Source organism: Mercenaria mercenaria, chromosome 5 (assembly GCF_021730395.1).
Source record: "Mercenaria mercenaria strain notata chromosome 5, MADL_Memer_1, whole genome shotgun sequence".
Taxonomy (NCBI): Eukaryota; Metazoa; Mollusca; class Bivalvia; order Venerida; family Veneridae; genus Mercenaria; species Mercenaria mercenaria.
In genome coordinates, this window is record NC_069365.1 from 12224353 (window position 1) to 12248850 (window position 24498).

At 34.5% G+C, this 24498-nt stretch overlaps 2 protein-coding genes across 2 annotated transcripts in view; one reads left to right on the plus strand and one right to left on the minus strand.

The window, feature by feature from the left end:
• The window catches only part of LOC123558112 (serine/threonine-protein kinase Nek1-like), a 57817-nt gene extending 43487 nt beyond the window's left edge, over window positions 1-14330 (minus strand). Inside the window, exons 1-11 of the mRNA XM_053544434.1 lie at window positions 13896-14330; window positions 12945-12980; window positions 12583-12643; window positions 11792-11833; window positions 11331-11386; window positions 10767-10850; window positions 9729-9883; window positions 9304-9358; window positions 4848-4891; window positions 3310-3390; window positions 490-565 (exon numbers count right to left, since the gene is read on the minus strand). Coding sequence (XP_053400409.1) covers window positions 490-565; window positions 3310-3390; window positions 4848-4891; window positions 9304-9358; window positions 9729-9883; window positions 10767-10850; window positions 11331-11386; window positions 11792-11833; window positions 12583-12643; window positions 12945-12980; window positions 13896-14012 — 807 coding nt within the window. The 5' untranslated portion in view covers window positions 14013-14330. The remainder of the gene's footprint in view (window positions 1-489; window positions 566-3309; window positions 3391-4847; window positions 4892-9303; window positions 9359-9728; window positions 9884-10766; window positions 10851-11330; window positions 11387-11791; window positions 11834-12582; window positions 12644-12944; window positions 12981-13895) is intronic.
• A 128-nt stretch (window positions 14331-14458) lies between these two features.
• Window positions 14459-23462, plus strand: LOC123556464 (NADH dehydrogenase [ubiquinone] 1 alpha subcomplex subunit 2-like). The gene is made up of 3 exons (XM_053542687.1): window positions 14459-14611; window positions 20639-20745; window positions 23275-23462. The coding sequence occupies exons 1-3, from the start codon at window positions 14526-14528 to the stop codon at window positions 23358-23360; spliced, it is 279 nt and encodes a 92-aa protein (XP_053398662.1). The 5' UTR covers window positions 14459-14525; the 3' UTR covers window positions 23361-23462.
• The last annotated feature ends 1036 nt before the right edge of the window (window positions 23463-24498 follow it).

Sequence of the window (24498 nt, forward strand, 5' to 3'; positions counted from 1 at the left end):
GTTGTCTTTTTCTTGTCTCCACTTAATCTACCCATATGATAAACTTCAAAATATTATCTACTGAAGACATGATACCAGATGGGTCCCTGCACTCAACAATAACAGTTTGTCTGGATGGTCTGGACGAGTGGATCCAATTGGATGGTCTGGATGAGTGGATCCAATCAGTAATTCAAGGGCCATAATTCAAAAGTGCCTGGGCGGATTTGGCTAGTTATCGAACTTGGCCGAGGTCTTATGGTCAAACACATTTTGTTCAAGTTTGGTGAAGATCGGATGAGAAATGTTCAACTTAAGAGTGCAGACAAGCTTTGTGACAGACAGACAGACACACACACACAGACTGGAGTAAATCAATATGTCTCCCACACCACTGTGTGGTGGGAGACATAAATACTGGTACTTATCTTAAAATGAAATGCAGTTCACAAACTATGAGTTCAATCTAAGTTTCTATTACGCTTGTTGTAAGATATTATAAACACTTACATCTGAAGTGAGGAACTTTGGAATTCTCTGTGATATAATGGGCTTCTTTAAGACTGAGTTAATGGAAGGACGGTCTCTGAAATATGACAAAAAAGAAGAGAAGTACAATAATGCTACAATGGTAAATAATGTTCTTTCAGCTTGAAGCTATAAAAAGAGTGAAACTGCAAAATCATATTTCTGCAAGATCATTTGTTTTGTCTTTCCTAGATTGTACTTCATACTGACACAATGTAGGTAACAGGGCAACTTTCCAGCTTTCATGGCTGAGGAAGACCCTAGGTTCCGCATCGGGCATTATTTCAGGCATGAATGGGCACCTAGGTAGAACCATCTACTTTGCATAAGCCAGGTGAATGGCTTCCTCAATAAAAAGAATTCTACAAACCAAACAACGTTTCTAACCAACAGCGGTGATGGTGAAATGATTCTAAGTCTGGGACTTTAACAACCTGGCCCTAAATCAAAAATTGAAAAAGGTTAAAGTTGTAGAATATTCATGACATTTGGCCTATTTGTGAGACATATGAGATCTATTCATAACAATAACAACACTTTAGAGAGTATCATATAAACAGACAGCAAATATAGTAAAAACAGATCCCTCACAATTCTGATTTTACAATATTATGTGAACTAGGAACCACCTAGTGTTAACATTTTTTGGTACAGTCTTTCTTTTTCCACAGAAAATAATACAGACACAGATATTTATATCTATTTCATACAGAAAATATTCATATAATACTGAAATTGTAAATTCTACATACTTCACTGGCTATATGCAGCATGCAATCAATATAATATTGGATTGACAACAAAACAATTACATTGTTGTATCCATGTAAACAATGACCATGTGCTTATACTGTAAAACACTTTAAATTCGCGAGATCTTTATTTCGCGAATTTGTCCCGATTTTTGGCATTTTATTATTTCGCGAAATCTTAAATTCGCGATGTTAAAATCGTTATTTTAAATTCGCGAATGTGAATCCGGAAGAAAACTGGAAGTACGACTGCATTCGGTTACTTTCTGGAGTTTTATGCTAACGAAATCGCCGTCCAATTAAAGGATAGTAACATTGACTCTGTAAATGTTGATTTGCGCTTGTCCACTGTGAAACCACTGCACGCTAAATGGCTTGTTAAAACCATGCAGAAAATTGAGAATGACGCTGATATGGTACAGCGTGGCTGGATTCAGGCTGGAATTCACGTCACAGCTTAATTTAGAATTACTAGTACTGAGTACATGTACTATAGTATTGTAATGGAAGATAACTTTGTTTGAGCGGTCATGTACAGTAACACCGTTAGTTTCTTCCCTTGTGCTGATCGATACGTCATGAATTGGATAAATGTTTACTTTTAAATAATAAAGATTATACTTTGCTGTATACATGTATATTTTGTATATAATATAGTCATTTAACTGTACTTGTTGAACCATGGTGGAATCACGCAAAATCACAATAACTGAATTTCGTAAGTGCGAACATTTATCGTTCAGACACTATTTCGGACATCAGCGAATTTCGGATAAACACGAACAGGTAAAGCTATTTTTCGCGGTCACTTTGAATTCGCGAGTACTTAACCTCGCGAATATTAGCGAAAATTAAATTCTCGCGAATAAAAGGTGTTTTACAGTAGTCAAAAGCACAGTCAACACCTTTCTAAAACAAGAGCTGTTGTAGGACAGCTGTGCTCAACTATTCAAAAGCCTTGTAACTAAAAAAATGTTAAAATAACAAACTAAAAAAGTACAAAAAGTGCATGCACTTCGAATCATAGAACTTCCATGAATAAATGCGTGGACTCTCAATCCATTTTCCAATAGTTGTTACTGAGACACCAACATACATATAAACAAGAGTGCCAGACTGTCACAAAATATGCCCGTCATCGAACTTGGCCTAATATAAGGGCCATAGTCCAAGAGTGCCTTGGGCGATTTGGGTGGTTATCGAACTTGGCTGAGATATTATGCCCACAAACATTGTCAGCAAGTTTGGTGAAGATCGGATGAAAACTGTTCAACTCAGAGAGCGGACAAGGCTAAATTCGCAGTTTTTCGAGTAATTCAAGGGCCATAATCCATGAGTGCCTGGGGCGATTTGGGTGGTTATCGAACTTGGCTGAGATATTATGCCCACAAACATTGTCAGCAAGTTTGGTGAAGATTGGATGAAAACTGTTTGACTTAGAGAGCGGACAAGGTTAAATTTGCAGTTTTTCAAGTCATTCAAGGGCCATAATCCAAGAGTGCCTAGGGCGATTTGGCTGGTTATCAAACTTGGCCGAGATATTATGCCCACAAACACTGTCAGCAAGTTTGGTGAAGATCGGATGAAAACTGTTCGACTTAGAGAGCGGACATGCTTTGGATGCCGACCACCCGCCCACCCACCATGCGTGTTCACATAATACGCCCCGCTCTTTCAGAGACGGGTGTATAAAAAGTAACCAAAACATGTTCAGTCCAAAAAATGGGCACAACTTTGTAAAAAAAAAAAAATTATTTATGGAACATTTGCAGTGCGTGTCAGGTAATCACAATGAACAAATGTATGGAGTCACAATCCATTTCCACTAGTGGTTACTGAAACAACAGCGTACATATAAAAACATGACCGATGTCAAAAATGAGCATAACTTTATAAAAGAGCAAAGAAATTTACCAAACATGTACAGTGCATGTCAAGTCTTCTCAATGAATAAAAGTATGAATTCTCAATCTATTTTCACAAGTGGTTACCGAGACATTAGTTCACATACAAAAACGTAGCAAAATCAGAATACTATTTTTAAACTTACCTTGGAGACCTTTTAAACAACTGAGCAATTAAATTCCTTAGTTCATAACTGTACTTTGGTGATAATGGTGGATAAGAACCCCTGCAAAAAAGATGAACATCTAATTTGTTCTACAAATAAAAGATATTTCTTGGTGACAATATACTTAACAGTGTAAAAAAACAGGACATCAAATCCATAAAGGATTTGGCTGGTGACATAAAAGAAGTTATATATAGTGAAATCATTTATTTACTTGGGTATGAAGTTCTATGCTTTTGACTGAAAATGTTGTTATGAATTATGGACTTTCATTTTAACTTTTGAAGATAACATGAGAGGGAATTTGACCTGTTCATTGGGATTTAATTTTGTGGACAGATGCAACCATACAATCCATGTAAATAAGTCCCTAACCAATATTAATGATTTCACAATACACACTCTTCATTCAATAAAATATGTAAAAAGACCCTTTGGAAGCAAAAAATGCAACAAAGCAAAATAACAGCAGACTCGGTTTAATTTAGTCTGTTAATGAGAGGTAAGGGAAAGTGCAAAACCCCTCACGCCCCCTAGCACCAGCTTAAGCGGAGTTCTATTAGTACATAGATATTGAATGGACTCCATGATCCTAAGGGACCAGACAATATAACAACACTGAATCTAAATACAGGGAGACTTTTCACTGCTGCCACACAGCACTTACAGATTGCTGCTGTGATAGTTAATAAAATCTGTAAGAAGATCCTTTGGAAGCAAAAATGCAAACTCGGTTTAATTGAGTCTGTTAATGAGAGGTAATGGAAAGTGCAAAACCCCCAACGCCCTTTATCACCGGCTTAAGCGGAATTCTATCACATGGATATTGAACGGACTCCATGATCCCAAAGGACCAGAAAATATAACTACACTGAATCCAACTACATTCAAATCTCATTCAAGAAACACAGATGATAAAGCTGCCATGTTAACACAATATTTCCAACCAGACGGTTATATTGTACATGATTACATGTACAGGTGAAGACTGACAACAGTTCTGCTCTAACTATGTGGGGAAGTTACCATCTGTACAAGTAGAGAACAGATTAATATTGATAAGGAATTCAGGAACTCTGTTAAGGTTAACTGAGCCATATCAACTGAAATTCTGTAAGAAACACAAGCTTCATCCAACATTCTAACATGGCTCAATTTTATCGTCAGTTAAACAGATTAAACAAAGAAGGATATCAAGCATTGCATATTTTGTGATTATGACGTCAATTTTGAGGTCAAATGACCACATGATGGCTAGTTCATTACTTTTTGAATGAACAAAATTCAGAATATTCTATCAAGATGGTTCAATTACCATGTAAGAATGAAAATAAACAAGGCCTTTTTGTGGTTTATTGTCTCATTTACCATGGTTCATCATTAAGATGCTCAGATATTTAACTACTCCTCTGCATCATCCTAATCTCTGAACCATGGTAGACAATAAACCACATAAAGGCCACAATTACTTCATTAACATATGATAACTAAAGTACTAAAATAAAAGAAAAAGATACCTTATGATTTTTAAAACAAGGTTCTTCATATTTCCTGCTTCAAACTGCAATACATAAATATATTATATTACATGATATCATATACCTTAGTTTGACATATATATATATATATATATATATATATATATATATATATATATATATATATAATAGAAAATATTAAAAGTTACTCCTGGACAAGTATATAATAAATAAAAAAGAAAAACATCCAATGGGTTTCCTCTACAGATAGAGGAAAACCATCGGATGTTTCGTTTTTATTTATATTTATATATATATGCCGTAACAATATCATAGGACATTTCTTGACAGGCGGGCACCTGGGGAGAACCACCGGCCTTCCATAATCCAGCTGGATGGCTTCCTCACATGAAGAATTCAACACCCCAACAGAGGCTCAAACCCACATCATAGAGGGGCAAGTTATTTGAAGCTAGCGACCTTAACCACTCGGCAACGGAGGCCATCATAGGAAATAGTTCATCGTACTGTTCTACAAAACTATATATAAAATACAAACTTACTGCATGTTCCAACGTGGCCAGATCATACACTACACAAACTGACAGAGCTAGGAAAACTTACTGCTTGTTTCAATGTGGTCAGATCATACACTTCAAAAAAAAAACTTCTTGCCTCGCAGTCTATTCAATAAGGCTAGTTCATATACTATACAAACAGATATAACTAAGAAAACTAATTGCCTGTTTCAATGTAGCTAGTTCTTACACTACATATTAAACTAGTATAGATAGGAAAACTAATTACTTGCTTCAATGTAACTAGTTCATATACTACACAAACTGATATTACTAAGACAACTAACTGCATGTTTCAACGCGAGTAGTTCATATACTATACAAACTTATACAGCTAAGAAAACTTACTGAATGTTTCAACGCGAGTAGTTCATATACTATACAAACTTATACAGCTAAGAAAACTTACTGCATGTTTCAATGCGAGTAGTTCATATACTACACAAACTGATATTACTAAGACAACTAACTGCATGTTTCAACGCGAGTAGTTCATATACTATACAAACTTATACAGCTAAGAAAACTTACTGCATGTTTCAATGTGAGTAGTTCATATACTACACAAACTTATACAGCTAAGAAAACTTACTGCATGTTTCAATGCGAGTAGTTCATATACTACACAAACTGATATTACTAAGACAACTAACTGCATGTTTCAACGCGAGTAGTTCATATACTATACAAACTTATACAGCTAAGAAAACTTACTGCATGTTTCAATGTGAGTAGTTCATATACTATAGAAACTTATACAGCTAAGAAAACTTACTGCATGTTTCAATGCGAGTAGTTCATATACTACACAAATTTATACAGCTAAGAAAACTTACTACATGTTTCAATGCGAGTAGTTCATATACTATACAAACTTATACAGCTAAGAAAACTTACTGCATGTTTCAATGCGAGTAGTTCATATACTACACAAACTGAAATTACTAAGACAACTAACTGCATGTTTCAACGCGAGTAGTTCATATACTATACAAACTTATACAGCTAAGAAAACTTACTGCATGTTTCAATGCGAGTAGTTCATATACTATACAAACTTATACAGCTAAGAAAACTTACTGCATGTTTCAATCTGAGTAGTTAATATACTATACAAACTTATATAGCTAAGAAAACTTACTGCATGTTTCAATGTGAGCAGTTCATATACTACACAAACTTATACAGCTAAGAAAACTTACTGCATGTTTCAACGTGAGTAGTTCATATACTATACAAACTTATTCTAAGAAAACTTACTGCATGTTTCAATGTGAGTAGTTCATATACTACACAAACTTATACAGCTAAGAAAACTAACTGCATGTTTCAATGTGAGTAGTTCATATACTACACAAACTTATACAGCTAAGAAAACTAACTGCATGTTTCAATGTGAGTAGTTCATATACTACACAAACTTATACAGCTAAGAAAACTTACTGCATGTTTCAATGCGAGTAGTTCATATACTATACAAACTTATACAGCTAAGAAAACTTACTGCATGTTTCAATGTGAGTAGTTCATATACTACACAAACTTATACAGCTAAGAAAACTTACTGCATGTTTCAACGTGAGTAGTTCATATACTATACAAACTTATTCTAAGAAAACTTACTGCATGTTTCAATGTGAGTAGTTCATATACTACACAAACTTATACAGCTAAGAAAACTTACTGCATGTTTCAATGTGAGTAGTTCATAAACTACACAAACTTATACAGCTAAGAAAGCTTACTGCATGTTTCAATGCGAGTAGTTCATATATTATACAAACTTATACAGCTAAGAAAACTTACTGCATATTTCAATGTGAGCAGTTCATATACTACACAAACTTATACAGCTAAGAAAACTTACTGCATGTTTCAATGTGAGTAGTTCATATACTACACAAACTTATACAGCTAAGAAAACTTACTGGATATTTCAATGTGAGCAGTTCATATACTACACAAACTAATACAGCTAAGAAAACTTACTGCATGTTTCAACGTGAGTAGTTCATATACTATACAAACTTATTCTAAGAAAACTTACTGCATGTTTCAATGTGAGTAGTTCATATACTACACAAATTTATACAGCTAAGAAAACTTACTGCATGTTTCAATGTGAGTAGTTCATATACTATACAAACTTATACAGCTAAGAAAACTTACTGCATGTTTCAACGTGAGTAGTTCATATACTATACAAACTAATACAGCTAAGAAAACTTACTGCATGTTTCAACGTGAGTAGTTCATATACTATACAAACTTATTCTAAGAAAACTTACTGCATGTTTCAACGTGAGTAGTTCATATACTATACAAACTAATACAGCTAAGAAAACTTACTGCATGTTTCAACGTGAGTAGTTCATATACTATACAAACTTATTCTAAGAAAACTTACTGCATGTTTCAATGTGAGTAGTTCATATACTATACAAACTAATACAGCTAAGAAAACTTACTGCATGTTTCAACGTGAGTAGTTCATATACTATACAAACTTATTCTAAGAAAACTTACTGCATGTTTCAATGTGAGTAGTTCATATACTATACAAACTAATACAGCTAAGAAAACTTACTGCATGTTTCAACGTGAGTAGTTCATATACTATACAAACTTATTCTAAGAAAACTTACTGCATGTTTCAATGTGAGTAGTTCATATACTACACAAACTAATACAGCTAAGAAAACTTACTGCATGTTTCAACGTGAGTAGTTCATATACTATACAAACTTATTCTAAGAAAACTTACTGCATGTTTCAATGTGAGTAGTTCATATACTACACAAACTAATACAGCTAAGAAAACTTACTGCATGTTTCAACGTGAGTAGTTCATATACTATACAAACTTATTCTAAGAAAACTTACTGCATGTTTCAATGTGAGTAGTTCATATACTACACAAATTTATACAGCTAAGAAAACTTACTGCATGTTTCAATGTGAGTAGTTCATATACTACACAAACTTATACGGCTAAGAAAACTTACTACATGTTTCAATGTTAGTAGTTCATAAACTACACAAACTTATACAGCTAAGAAAACTTACTGCATGTTTCAATGTGAGTAGTTCATATACTATACAAACTAATACAGCTAAGAAAACTTACTGCATGTTTCAACGTGAGTAGTTCATATACTATACAAACTAATACAGCTAAGAAAACTTACTGCATGTTTCAATGTGAGTAGTTCATATACTATACAAACTTCTTCTAAGAAAACTTACTGCATGTTTCAATGTGAGTAGTTCATATACTATACAAACTAATACAGCTAAGAAAACTTTCTGCATGTTTCAACGCGAGTAGTTCATATACTATTCAAACTTATACAGCTAAGAAAACTTACTGCATGTTTCAATGCGAGTAGTTCATATACTATACAAACTTATACAGCTAAGAAAACTTACTGCATGTTTCAACGCGAGTAGTTCATATACTATACAAACTTATACAGCTAAGAAAACTTACTGCATGTTTCAACGCGAGTAGTTCATATACTATACAAACTTATACAGCTAAGAAAACTTACTGCATGTTTCAACGCGAGTAGTTCATATACTATACAAACTTATACAGCTAAGAAAACTTACTGCATGTTTCAATGCGAGTAGTTAATATACTATACAAACTTATACAGCTAAGAAAACTTACTGCATGTTTCAATGTGAGCAGTTCATAATCTACACAAACTTATACAGCTAAGAAAACTTACTGCATGTTTCAATGCGAGTAGTTCATATACTATACAAACTTATACAGCTAAGAAAACTTACTGCATGTTTCAATGTGAGCAGTTCATATACTACACAAACTTATACAGCTAAGAAAACTTACTGCATGTTTCAATGCGAGTAGTTCATATACTATACAAACTTATACTGTTAAGAAAACTTACTGCATGTTTCAATGTGGCCAGTTCATATACAACACATCCTAGAGACCATATATCACTGAAATATCACAATATTAATATATTATAAAATACTATTAAACTATACATTAATAAATTATCACAAGATTAAGATTTGGGAATCAACACAAATGCAACTTCAAGTAAATGGAGCACATGTAAGTGGAATAACATAAAAAATGTTGTTACGAATCAATTCAATGAAAACAAAACATTACAAATTTAAATCTATAGTTACACATAATTTTCAAATTAAGATAAAAGTGTATTTATTCCATTTACAATGCATATTCAATACCTTTACAAATAATATACATTCACTATCAGATTCTGTTTGCATTTGTGTAAGACAAAATACGATGAATTGTTCCAACAACATGAAGAAAATTACACCAGCAATTTTTTCTTACCTTTTATTATTGTATGGTTTGTTTTCACAGATTTCTGGACTAAGATAGTATGGTGTTCCTATACAAGTGCGAGCCAGTTCCACTGTACTGTTGAGTACTTTAGCTATACCAAAATCTCCCAGCTGTACCATACCTTTACTGGTCAGGAATATATTCTGTAACAGGTTTCAATAAATAAGGTTTAAAATGTAAACCAGTTACATCATTATATGAGCCGTGCCATGGGAAAACCAACATAGTGGCTTTGCGACAAGCATGAATCCAGACCAGCCTGCGCATCCGCGCAGTCTGGTCAGGATCCATGCTGTTCGCTAATGGTTTCTTCAATCCCAATAGGCTTTAAAAGCGAACAGCATGGATCCTGACCAGACTGCGCGGATGCGCAGGCTGGTCTGGATCCATGCTGGTCGCAAAGCCACTATGTTGGTTTTCTCATGGCACGGCTCATATTTTGCTTAAAACACTGGTGACATAAACCATTCGTTGTTTAAACCTTTGTGACTTTATATCTCTGTGTAGTTTTTTTTTGTCATGTACAATGGAACTCCTCTAAACTGAACAGCCTCGGGACCACAGTAAGTTCGGTTTGGAGGGGTTTTTTGGTTTTGATAGGTTTTCTTTGTGGAATGTGAGCTACATTATATAAACAGTTACACAATTACCAAGCAACCTGATTCATTTTAAATTCTGATCTTGTTTATTACTTTATGAAACAACACCGTTAAAGCTTTTATGATCATATGCTACAAAATGCTACAAAATAGACTACATTCTGGTAATCATGTGCAATTTTTTTTGGATTTTTTAAAAAAATTATTCAGTTTTCTGGGGTAATTTTGCATTGATAAATAAAAGTTCAGGCTGGAAAAAGTGTTCAGTTTCCAAAATAAAGCAGTTCCAGTTTATAAGGGTATTTTTCAAATGAAATAAGACCAAATTTCAGAACCGCAAAATGCGTTTAGTTAGGAGGGGTTTCCAGTATTCAGAGGTTCCTGTTTGGAGGGGTTACACTGTATATTCTTTATGTTTTATACTGACCTGTGACTTTATATCTCTGTGAAGTATTTTTCTGTCATGTATATGCTTGATTGCAAGACACATCTGTACAAACCAGTCTATTATCTAAAATAAATAAAACAGTCAAATTCTTATAATTTTATACTGATCATACCATACCATTGAATACTTTCAGAATGTTGGTAAGGAACTGTTCATACACAATTATTTCTGAATCGAAAGAAAATAGAAAGCTGTAAAGAAGTTTAAAAGTATTTTACAAATAGCACAGTATAGACTTCTAATTAAACTAATTTATAGTTAACTATTATACACTAAATACTTTTAAGGAAATACTATTACATGGCTACTTTCATTTTATTAAGATTAAGGTAGTTATGTAATTATATGCAAAAAAACAAGTGTTCAAAACCATACAATTTTATTGTGGCACAGTATTGCATTGCTTCAAAAAGTATTTTACTCACATGGATGAACAGCTGAAACAGCTTTGATATAGCATGTATATGTCACTCACTTTCTTCAACAGCTTTTTTTTTTATACATTTGTGTATATCTATCTATTTAAACAACACATATTCCTACCTGATCTTCACTAAACAAAATTCCTCTCTGATTGTTGATTTTAGCATACAGATCACCTGAAGGATATAAGTGAACAACTTATTGCATTTAACTACTTCCTGTTGGAGAGCACATCTGTATATTACTTAACTTATTTAAGAATTTATTTTCATAATACATATGTTGCTTTCCCTATTCACAAACAAATCTAAAAAAGATATACATGCATAACCTAACTGGCAGCTTATCAAGAAAGAATTTGGATCACTTCTTGTGAGAGCCCAGCAAGGTAAGAAAATTAGTTATAGAAAGTGGCAGAAATAGATTCCAAAATAAACATCTTCACATCAACAGTTGAACATTTATTAAAATTGTATTCCGTGTCTTCTTTTCTCATAAGTAAATCTAATTTCAAGCACAACTGACATAGGGAAACATGGGTGGTTAAGTCTTTGACATGACAGATATAAATCACAGCTTACCCCCTGAACAGAAATCCATCACTATATACAGACAGCCATGTTCTGAAAATATAACAGAATTTTATTAAACAAAAGAGTATGTGACATTTTTATTTTATGCTAAGGAGAAACTAACATGGAAGTAGTTATGATTATTAACAATTCAGATTAACATTCAGATCTGTCCATTTACAAAGCAATTTCAGAGAGAAATTCCTGTATGAGAAAGGTAGTAGCAGCTATGTTGTAACAGTAAAAGAACAAGCCAGCCACATGTAGGAGCCAATGCTAATCTGATAAGGGCATCACAGTTGGCAACTTGCAAGAGAGGAGTTAGTAGTTCATTGCATTCTTACTCACAATTACTAATGATCATAATAGCATTAGTAATTTAACAAAGAAATAAAGTACAAAGCCATACTATAGCTCTTACAGTAGTCAAGAAAAATTGACTCAACAAACTTTTATAAATACCATTTTCTGAGTTCAAAAGGACCATATTTTTAATGAAATGCAACAGAGAGTTATGGTTCATGGTTTACTTACTCATCCACTGATGATAAACATGTTTTCAAAGTTTTAAAGCTATAACTCTTACAGTTTTTGGTTTTAAACAACAATGTACCTAAAAGAAAAAGGTATTTGATTTTGATGTATTCATGTTGATGGGGACAATAAAGTGAAAACGAATACATTGTAGACTTCTTAGAAATCAGATAGACAAATGATTTATGTATTTATTGCATTTTAGTATTATTTTTTGATTGCACACAATAACTACTATACCTAATTCATGAAAAGATTGTATATACCTTCAAACGATTCTCTGTATGCTACAACGTTTGGGTGTTGTAACTGAGCTAACACTGACACCTGGAATTAAACAAAACTTGTGTATACATAATGATAAATAATACTGTTGTAAAGTTTGTAATAAACAGATAAAATTCAATAAAAAAAAAGTAATGACATTTTTAAAGGCTTACAGACTTTCTTTACATGTTACAAATTTACAAGCATTTAATTTTCCCTAACACAATTAAATTTTGATCACACATTTTATATGCAGTGTGTGGATATAAATAGAAGTACAAGCTAAAGGCTCTGTGCTGTACATTGAAAACATAAGTTATTACAAAAAAAATGTAATTCATTCAGAAAATTTCTTAATTACTTCTTTTCTGGCCTCTGTCCTTTCCTTGGAATTCATCTGAAAATAATAAACGAAATAAATATAGTAATGTAACATACTTGTCAAAAATAACACTTATTTTGTTGTGATTTGCTCTCCTGTTTTAAACATTACATGCAATTTTCCCCTCACAATGGACCTCCCTTCATTTCTCCCATTAACATCAGGTATTCTTACTGATGTTCAGTATGCACCATTAGCAGAAACAATACCTTATGTCTGAGAAGGCATTTCTGATTCCCTAACAATTACCATTGGGTTATTGCTTAGTTTTAAGTAAATTGCCAAGTATTTTGTAGAAAACATTTCTCGTGTAAAAGGTCACGTGCAGCAACATTCATGTTTCCAACCATTTGGTAAATAATATTTTGTAAGCTCGAAATAAAATTTGGCAATCATAAATCGACAGTATGCTGTTAGTGTTCCCACTGGCATTTAAAGTTGGGGGTGAAAACTGAGTTTTTCTTGCACTTTTGCACCCCTCACTAAGTGATATATAACAGCTGTCTCCAAAACTGGGGGTACAAAGTACCATTCTGGGGGGTGAAAAACCCCCATTTTGGGATTTCTGGGAACACTGTGCTGTGTATTTGACACCTTTTAAAGTACTTTTAGCAACGCATGTCAGAAAATTAAAAGAAGCAATGACGTAATTATCAAGTTTAAATTGTAGCACTGTAGTTGATTTAATAACACAGTGGTTTTGTTTGATTATAAAGTCTAAAAACTGTACTAACACATGTGCAGTCATGCATTCATCAATCGAAGCTAAAAAAAATTACGGTCGGTGGTTAGAAATTATGGTCAGTCGAGCCACCAGAAACACTACTTTTTAGGCCTTAATATGATGCCAGCCGATTGGGTTAAAAGGCAGCGCCTTATTTCATATTAATTGATCTGACTAACTGAATAAAACAATCAAATAAAATATACCCTCATTATACTGATTTCTTTGATGACACACTGGCTGCCATCCTTTTTTAATTTCACCAGATCTGCCTTTCCAAATGCACCTTCTCCAATTTTTCTGACTTTCATGTATTTATCCATGATGTATGCTTCTTTCGTTTATTAGGTGGTTGTAAGTTTTCACACTTTATGCTTGACAACAAGAACAGAAATAGAACGGTGTTAAGCCCAAATCATAGAGTATCTTGAACAACTGACAAAATTTGGATATTTCTTGATATTGTTCTTCGCTTGTGTTTTAAACACTTTTAAACAAAGCTTCTATATGGTGTTTGTTCATAACTTTCTCTTTACGTTCCCTCTTCCCATAACATGTTGATAAAACGCAATTTATCCGAGATTTATCATTTTTTCGATTTTGTTAGAAACCGGAAGTTTATAAGGTTGTTGCTGTTTGTACAAATAGCAAATATTTGAACGAAAACAATTCCATAATTAAGTGTGTTTTACTATCAATCTATACGTTATATTTAATACAAGACTCATGGGATATTTATTTATGACTATTTTCTTTATTTTTAATCAACATATCTTCCAAATTTAACTTCAGTCAATTATTGCATAAAAATAATTCATCTAATTTCAAGGTGAAAAATGGCAACCGCTGTCAAATTCGGCAAACATTTGAAAGAATTAAGAATTCATCTTTGCCAGAAATCAGTGGCAAGTCAGGGTGTCAGGTAATGGTTGCCATTATTGTGCACTTTACTTTGCAAGATGTAAAAATTATTTCATTTCCAAGGGCATGTAAATTTTATCGTAAAATCCACTTTGTCATATGTTTTCGCAACGGCAAATCTTAACAAATTTCCTTGTAATTTACCCTTATAGCTTAAAATCAGTTCATAACATTTTCTCTAGTTTGGTGCTTAAACCCCCCAGCTGCCATCTAATAGCCAGATGGGGCAGGTTTTTATATAGAAAGTGGCTAGGGGTTCGGTAGACCAACTAATTTGACGCGATCCTAGGAAATATTGAGATAATTTTTTCATATGGGCAATATCAGGGGTGTAAAATTCCACTCGCCCGCTCGCATTGGCATTGGCGAGTTAAAGTCCGAGTAGGACGAGTGGACCTCGCTGTATTCTCGACCGATCGGGCGAGTGGGTTTTTACGTCCTTACTTTACCAAAATTCAGGAATTACAACTCCAAAACGTCAACAAACTTTGAGATGGTTCAGTCGCTACCTGGATTGACTGGAATTTACCCACGAATCGTAAAGATATCATGCCAGTAATTTTCCATTCCACAAGCACGTGCAACCTATCGTAATATCTAATTTACATCGACACGTACACAAAAACCGTGCGTAGTGCATTCATTTTTTAACATTTTCGCTTAAAGTTTTCAACACCTCTTGAGAAGTAATACTATTTGAATTCTATAATGTGTCCGCCCTGTAACTTTTGAACTGCTTGAAGGATTCCAAGGAAACTTATGGCACAATTGTTCACCACACCAAGACGACGTGCAGAGCGTCTGTTTCAGATGACTCGCTTCAAAGTCAAGGTCACACTTAGGGGTCAAAGGTCATTATATGACTTTGCTTTGTGTATATTGCTCTGTATTGCAGGATTTTTTTTTGGACTTAGAATTTTTTTGGGAATTTCTTCCCTTTATTTTTCCTGTCCTTTGGGTTTCAACAGTCAAGTTCTTTAAATTTTGCTCCCATCCTCTGATGACTAAACCCTTCAGGCATATATTGCCCTGCTTCGCAGAGCTCTTGTTAGATTATGTTCTGTGTATTTTTTGTAATTTTTGGATATATTTTGGTAAAATTTATATCATATGTGGCATTTTCAGGGCAGTTCATTACACTGGTGGAGACATATCACATTTAATAAGCAGTAAATTTTATTAACATTTGTATATTTTACTGTGGTTGTCAAATGTCTGAAAATATAAGTCCATTTAACTAAAAACAGTGAATTTCAGTTATGCTGTGTTCAAAACAAATGCTTCTTTTCTTTGTGTAATTGTTATAGGTAGTGTTTTTAGCTCACCTGTCACAAAGTGACAAGGTGAACTTTTGTGATCGCGCGGTGTCCGTCGTCCGTCCGTGCGTCCGTAAACTTTTGCTTGTGACCACTCTAGAGGTCACATTTTTTGTGGGATCTTTATGAAAGTTGGTCAGAATGTTCATCTTGATGATATCTAGGTCAAGTTCGAAACTGGGTCACGTGCCGTCAAAAACTAGGTCAGTAGGTCTAAAAATAGAAAAACCTTGTGACCTCTCTAGAGGCCATATATTTCACAAGATCATCATGAAAATTGGTCAGAATGTTCACCTTGATGATATCTAGGTCAAGTTCGAAACTGGGTCACATGCCATCAAAAACTAGGTCAGTAGGTCTAAAAATAGAAAAACTTGTGACCTCTCTAAGGCCATATATTTCACAGATTCATGAAAATTGGTAGAACGTTCACCTGATGATATCTAGGTCATGTTCGAAACTGGGTCACGTGCCATCAAAAACTAGGTCAGTAGGTCAAATAATAGAAAAACCTTGTGACTCTCTAAAAGCCATATTTTTCATGGGATCTGTATGAAAATTGGTCTGAATGTTCATCTTGATGATATCTAGGTCCAGTTCGAAACTTGGTCACGTGCGGTCAAAAACTAGGTCAGTAGGTCTAAAAATAGAAAAACATTGTGACCTCTCTAGAGGCCATATATTTCATGAGATCTTCATGAAAATTGGTCAGAATGTTCACCTTGATGATATCTAGGTCAAGTTCGAAAGTGGGTCACGTGCCCTCAAAAACTAGGTCAGTAGGTCAAATAATAGAAAAACCTTGTGACCTCTCTAGAGGCCATATTTTTCATGGGATCTGTATGAAAGTTGGTCTGAATGTTCATCTTGATGATATCTAGATCAAGTTCGAAAGTGGGTCACGTGCCTTCAAAAACTAGGTCAGTAGGTCAAATAATAGAAAAACCTTCTGACCTCTCTAAAGGCCATATTTTTCATTGGATCTGTATGAAAGTTGGTCTGAATGTTCATCTTGATGATATCTAGGTAAATTTTGAAACAGGGTCATGTGCGGTCAAAAACTAGGTCAGTAGGTCTAAAAATAGAAAAACCTTGTGACCTCTCTAGAGGCCATACTTGTGAATGGATCTCCATAAAAATTGGTCAGAATGTTCATCTTGATGATATCTAGATGAAGTTCGAAAGTGGGTGATGTGCCGTCAAAAAGTAGGTCAGTAGGTCAAATAATGAAAAAACGTTGTTACCTCTCTAGAGGCCATATTTTTCATGGGATCTGTATGAAATTTGGTCTTAATGTTTATCTTGATGATATATAGGTCAAGTTTGAAACTGGGTCAACTGCAATCAAAAACTAGGTCAGTAGGTCTTGAAATAGAAAAACCTTGTGACCTCTCTAGAGGCCATACCCTTGAATGGATCTTCATGAAAATTGGTCAGAATGTTCACCTTGATAAAATATCTTGGCCAATTTTGAAACTGGGTCACGTGCCATAAAAAACTAGGTCATTAGGTCAGATAATAAAAAAAACCTTGTGACCTCTCTAGAGGCCATACTTTTCATGGGATCTGTATGAAAGTTGGTCTGAATGTTCATCTTGATGATATCTAGGTCAAGTTTGAAACTGGGTCAACTTCAGTCAAAAACTAGGTCAGTAGGTCTAAAATTAGAAAAATCTTTTGACCTCTCTAGAGGCCATATTTTTCAATGGATCTTCATGAAAATTGATCTGAATGTTCACCTTGATGATATCTAGATCAGTTTCGAAACTGGGTCATGTGCAGTCAAAAACTAGGCCAGTAGGTATAAAAATAGAAAAACCTTGTGACCTCTCTAGAGGCCATATTTTTCATGAGATCTTCATGAAAATTAGTGAGAATGTTCACCTTGATGACAGAGGTCGCGAAAGCCGTCGGACATTTCCGGTAAATTTTGATCCGGTCCGGCATGATATATCAAGTTCACAAGACCGAGCGTCCGATAAAAATTGCAGGTCAATATGATAAAATAAGAAGAAAGTCCTCCACGATTTCGCGAAAGTTCGACTTTCATCATTAAAATGTAAAATGGAATCCCGAGAAATTGATGTCAAACAATATTTTAGTAAGCGCTTGTTTCATTGGTACTTAAAATAGAAACAGTGGAAACCCCTAACGACGTCACGACAATTCTAAGAACGCGCGTTATCATTGGATGCGTACTAATCGTGGATGGTACTCGATTTATGTACGCGGGAACCAGACGGGAATTTCCAGAAATTCCGAGGTCATCTTTCTCTTTAGGATGGAGTTCCCTCGTATCGCGGTACTTGCGGTTGGAACAAAAATAACATATCGATAAATTCTTACCTTAAGTTTCTTTTCTGTATCATAACTTCAAGTCATCTGTCTGCCATAAGTTGCAAAAAGTTTTTCTTTCTTAGCCAGCAGAGAATTGTGGAAAAACACAAAAAAATGTCGGCCATATTTGACCTATATATTTTTGAAATATTGGATGCTTGCGATAAAAGTATGAAATACTTACCATCTACGGTGGCATTTTGCAAAAAATGTTTGTAAACAAAAACGCGTGGATCCGGTTTACGAATGTAGGTCACTGCTGTCAACACTAGGTGGCGCTTGGCGAAAATTTCCGGCAAAGGGAGATTACCGCGATACGGGGGAACCCGCGATATTACCGGAAACCACTATATATATGTCAACATCAACGTGCCTCGGTGCAAACAATAGACTTGTGGGGTAAAAAACAGCGATGATATAGCAAATGAATATGAATAAAATCTGTAAAATTACTAAAAGATCCTTTGGAAGCAAAGAATGCAACCAAGAAGAATAACAACAGACTCGTTTTGACTGAGTCTGTTCGCGAGAGGTAATGAAAAGTGCAAAATCTCTCACGCCCCCTAGCAACGGCTTAAGCGGGACTCTAGATCTATTACACATATGTTGAATGGACTCCATGGTCCCAAAGGACCAGAAAATATAACAACACTGAATCCAAGTACAGGGAGACTTTTTACAGCCTGAAAACTTAATGTCTGAAATCTGTTTCAATTAATAAGTGGAAATAAACTTTAAGGATGTAATTTGTGTAATGCTGTCTATATAGACTATGTATAAATACCAGTTTTAAAGATCAGATATCAAATTTATTAAAAAAAATTCGGTCTGGTAAAATATTATCCGGTCCTGTAAAAAAATCATGTTTACCAGACCGACTGTCCTGTGAATTTTCAGGGTCTTTCGTGAACACTGATGATATCTAGGTAAATTTCAAAACAAGGTCACGTACCTTCGAAAACTGGGTCAATAGGTCAAATAACAGAAAAACCTTGTGACCTCTCTAGAGACAATATTTTTCAATGGATCTTCATGAAAATTGGTCAGAATTTTTATCTTGATAATAGCTAGGTCAAGTTCAGAACTGGGTCACATGAGCTGAAAAACTAGGTCACTATGTCAAATAATAGAAAAAACGACGTCATACTCAAAACTGGGTCATGTGGGAAGAGGTGAGCGATTCAGGACCATCATGGTCCTCTTGTTTCTTCTAGTCAGAATCAAAACTTTATTTTTAGCTCCACTATTCGGAGAATAGGGGTGCTATTCTACTCGCCCTGGCGTCGACGTGAACTTTCTTGGTTAAAGTTTTTCGGCAACCTTTGTTTTTCTTTGTTACTATTGTTTATATCTTACTGTAACTACATTAACATTGTTCAGCATGCAAACAAAGTATGTGCAGGGGCTGGGCCCATTATACCCAAAGTAAAGGTTACCAAGGTGTTATACTTAGGTTATTGAGGTTAAAGTTTTTCGGCAACCTTTGTTTTTCTGTCATATCTTTGTTACTATTGCTTATATCTTACTGTAACTTCACATGAACATTGTCCAGCATACAAACTAAGTATGTGCAGAGGCTGGGCCCATTATACTTAAGGTCAAGGTCACCAAGGTGTTATACTTAGGTTATTTTTAAGGTTAAAGTTTTTCGGCAACCTTTGTTTTTCTGTCATATCTTTGTTACTATTGCTTATATCTTACTTTAAGTTCACATAAACATTGTCCAGCATACAAACAAAGTATGTGCAGGGGCTGGGCCCCTTATATCCAAGGTCAAGGTCACCAAGTTGTTATACTTGGAATTATTTTCATGTTAATTTTTTTCGAAAGCTTCGTTTATAGACATATCTTTGGTACTTTAAAAGATAATTACTTGAAATTAAAAAAAATTCTTTATAATCATCTGCATGTGTGGTTACAATCCCCATAACTCTGTATTTTTGACAGAATTATGCCCCTTTCATACTTAAGTTTTTTGGCAATCTTAGCTTTCTGGATCTAACTTTTATAACTTTAGTACAATATAAGATAATGACTTGAAACTTAAAATGTTTCTTTATCATCATCATCTGCATGTGTGGTAACAATCCCCATAACTCTGATTTGTATTTTTGACAGAATTATGCCCCTTTCATACTTAAATATTTTGACAAACTTCGTTTTCTGGACATAACTTTGGTACGAGAGAGAGAGAGAGAGCTCTTGTTTACTTACCGGAAAAGCTTCTAAAATCTGCAAGTAAGCCTGTCACAGAAATAGGTTGATTCTGACATCTTTTACAAAAAATCTGTGCCTTTCATGTGTAAACTTAAAATCCAAGTTGCATGTCTAAAATGAAAACTAGAGATCTTAAAACAACTTCTGTATTATTTCAGAGATTTTATTGAGTCACAATATGTGCCACTGAAGAAAAGCAATCCAAAGTTTCCAATCCTGATCAGGGAATGCAGTGGAGTAACACCTGTAGTTTATGCCAGATACGGTAAGTTTGGGTCATACATTGTTAATGGTTATTTATCTCCCCGCCAAAGGCGAAGGGGATATTAGAAATGCTCTCCGTCCGTGCGTCCTTCCGCAACGATCTTTGTCCAGAGCATAACTCCAAAAGTACTGGAGGGATTTTCTTCAAACTTCATACACTGATAGAACACATTGGGAGGAAGTGCAGTGTGCAAGAACAATAACTCTACCTTGCCTATTTTTTGAGTTATTCCCCTTTATCTTATTTTCTTAAAAAAATTTGTCCGGAGCATAAATCCAAAAGTACAGGAGTGATTTTCTTCAAACTTTATGTACTGATAGAACACATTGGGAGGAAGTGCAGTGTGCAAGAACAATAACTCTACCTTGCCTATTTTTTGAGTATTCCCCTTTATCTTATTTTCTTAAAACATTTGTCCGGAGCATAACTCCAAAAGTACTTTAGGATTTTCTTCAAACTTCATACACTGATAGAACACATTGGAGAGAAGTGCAGTGCAAGAACTAACTCTACTTGCCTATTTTTTTTAGTTATTCCCCTTTATCATATTTTCTTAAAAAAATTTGTCCGGAGCATATCTTTTTCATGCATGGAGGGATTTTGATATATGTTGGCATAAATGTTCACCACCACGAGGCAGAGTGTCATGCGCAAGAACCAGGTCCCTAGGTCTAAGGTCAAGGTCACACTTAGAGGTCAAAGGATACAAGAATGAAAACCTTGTCCGGAGCATTTCTTCTTCATGCATAGAGGGATTTTGATATAACTTGGCACAAATGTTCACCACCACGAGACAGAGTGTCATGCACAAGATCCAGGTCCCTAGGTCTAAGGTCAAGGTCACACTTAGAGGCCAAAGGTCAGATACAAGAATGACTTTGTCCGAAGCATTTCTTCTTCATGCATGGAGGGATTTTGATGTAACTTGGCACAATTATACACCATGATGAGACGAAGTGTCATGCGCAGTTCCCTTCTTTAGAATTACCTCCCTTTGTTGTTACTTTAAATAGCTTTTATTGTAACTTTTTCATTACTAGTCATAGGGAAAAATCGAGACCACTTTTCTGTAGTACAACATGCATGCTACATGTATCCAATTTTGAGGTGTATTTTGACCAATCTCTACTGGTAAAAGATTTTGTGTGGACTTACAATTTTTTTTTTTATTTTTTTTTTTTAAGATTAACTTCCCTTAGTTGTTACTATAAAATAACTTATATTGTAACATTTTTTATAATTGACCGTAGGCAAAAAACAAGACCACTTTTCTGTGGTACAACATGGATGTTACTTTCCAATTTTAGGTGTATTTTAAGATATCTCTACCTGGTAAGGATTTTTTTTTGTGGACTTAGAAAAACAAAAGACTTACAATGATTACTAAACGACCACAAAATTAAAATTCCATTTGCAAATACAGCTGCTAGAGTAAACAAATTTGCTGTGACGTGCATATATTGTGACATTCTGGCACTAGTGTTCCCTGTTAGCTTTCCATTCCTTCTTTTTACAGTAGCCATATAGAAAAACGTCATAGCTTTACTGTTCATGAAATTATAAAATTCAGCAGTAAACCACCTCACCACTGACTTATTCTTTCTTCCACATCTTTAAAACCCTGATGCGGACCACAACTGATGGTCTCAAGCTTCCAAATTAACTTTCAGACACTAACTAGCCAGGAACTTCAGCCTTCAATTATAATATGCCCGGCGTGGGGATTGGCCATGTCTAACATGGCTCTTGTTGATTAATGTTTTTATGTCTCCTTCAAAGAAGAGGGAGTACCAGTATATATATATATATATATATATATATATATATATATATATATATATATATGTACTGTTTTGCTCATTGTCTCTTCGGTGGATCAGTTGGTCACTGATCTATAACTAGAGAATGCTTGCTCTCATTCTGCAAACTTCACAGGATGATTACCTGAAGTCAGTAGATAACCCATGTGTTAGGGGTCAGCAGATAACCCATGTGTTAGGGGTCAGCAGATAACCCATGTGTTAGGGGTCAGTAGGTCAAAGTTAAAGGTCAAAGTAATCCCAAGACTGAAAATGAAACAGGCCATCATGGGGGCATATGTGTTTTACAGAAAAGATGACATATTTGGTAGATAATGAGGTTGTATTGATTGTAAAAAATTGCCTATGAAAAGAACAATTGATTGTTACTTTTAAAATGGAAAATATATAGCAATGGAAACTTCCTTGTCTTGAAATTTTCTTTTATGTTAAATAAAACTAAGTTTATGACAATATTGGTATTAAACAATATATTCCTATTCAGCTTAAATATGTCTTTGCATGATGCAGGTTTTGTTGGGGTACCATAATATATGTCAGTAATTCATACTGTGTAACATAAATATCTTAATAACAATGTATCAATAATTCAATATTAATATTTTTCATGAATGATTTCCACTGATAACTGCTTAGAACTATTTGTAAGCTTTGAATCTCCTTGCATAAATTTAAATTCAGTCCTGATTCCTATAATTTTCTATTTCAGAGTACGGTAAAGAAACGAGCGTTCCTTTATCAGACAAGTCAAGCAGTGAGGTGTTTCAGACTATACAAACTCTTGCTAAATCTTAGACATTCAGTTGATATCTATGGTTTATGTAAATAGGAACAGATATTATGTTGTTAATAGTATGTAGAATGATTGCTTTTGGTAAAAATAAATATTAAAAAATAGCAGTTTAGTCCTTTTCATGGTGTTTGTTTGTTGTAAAACAAACCTTGGATATTCAGGTTACATTATTGGCTCACCTGACCCAGTAGGCAGATGCCCAATGGTGAACATTTAGTAGAATCATCCCAAGGAACAACTTGTGTACTGCTAGAAAGAGTTGTATGAAGTCCCAGTATTTATAATAATTAAATATTAACTGGTAATCCTTTTTATGCCCCCTTTGAAGAAATGGATATATTTTGTTTTTTGCTCATTGTCGGTTCGTTGGGAGACCATTTGGTTTCTGATCAATAACTAGAGAATGCCTTGTCTTACAAAAACTTCATAGGCTGATTGCCTGATAAGTAGATGACCCCTTTAGTTTTGGGGTTTGGTAGGTCAGAGGTCATGTCACAGTGACCTAGAGACTGGAAACAGTTTCCACTTAATAACTGAAGAAAGCTTTTGTTTACAGTTGTCAAACTTCTTAAGAAGATTGTGTATGGTCAATAGATGACCCATATTGTTTTGGGGATTAGTGGGTCAAGATCGGAATGACCTTGAGACCGAAAACTGTTTTGGCTCCATAACTAAAGAACACTGGTCTATAGATATTAAACTTCATTGGATCAATACCTGTGGTCAGTAGATGACCCCTGTTGTTTTTACTAGTTTTTCCTTCAATTTGACTTAGTGACCTAGTTTTTGACCCCACATGACCCAGATTCCAACTTTACCTAGAGATCATCAAGATTAACATTCTGACCAAGTTTCATGAAGATACAGTCATAAATGTGGCTTCTAGATTGTTAATAAGCTTTTCCTTTGATTTGACCTGGTGACCTAGTTTTTGACCCCATCTGACCCAGATTGGAATTAAACCTTAAGATCACTAAGATTAACATTCTGACCAAGTTTCATAAAGATATGGTCATCTATGTGGTCTCTAGAGTGTTCACTAGCTTTTCCTTTGATTTGACCTTGTAACCTAGTTTTTGACCCCACATGACCCAGATTCCAACTTGGCCTAAAGATCATCAAGATTAACATTCTGACCAA

Bases quoted from the DNA above. Each gene is read 5' to 3' on its own strand.
- LOC123556464 (XM_053542687.1), top strand. From the start codon at position 14,526: ATGGCAACCGCTGTCAAATTCGGCAAACATTTGAAAGAATTAAGAATT. The intron at 14,612-20,638 runs GTAATGGTTGCC...GTATTATTTCAG, and splicing joins GTGGCAAGTCAGGGTGTCAG to AGATTTTATTGAGTCACAAT. The intron at 20,746-23,274 runs GTAAGTTTGGGT...TTTCTATTTCAG, and splicing joins TGTAGTTTATGCCAGATACG to AGTACGGTAAAGAAACGAGC.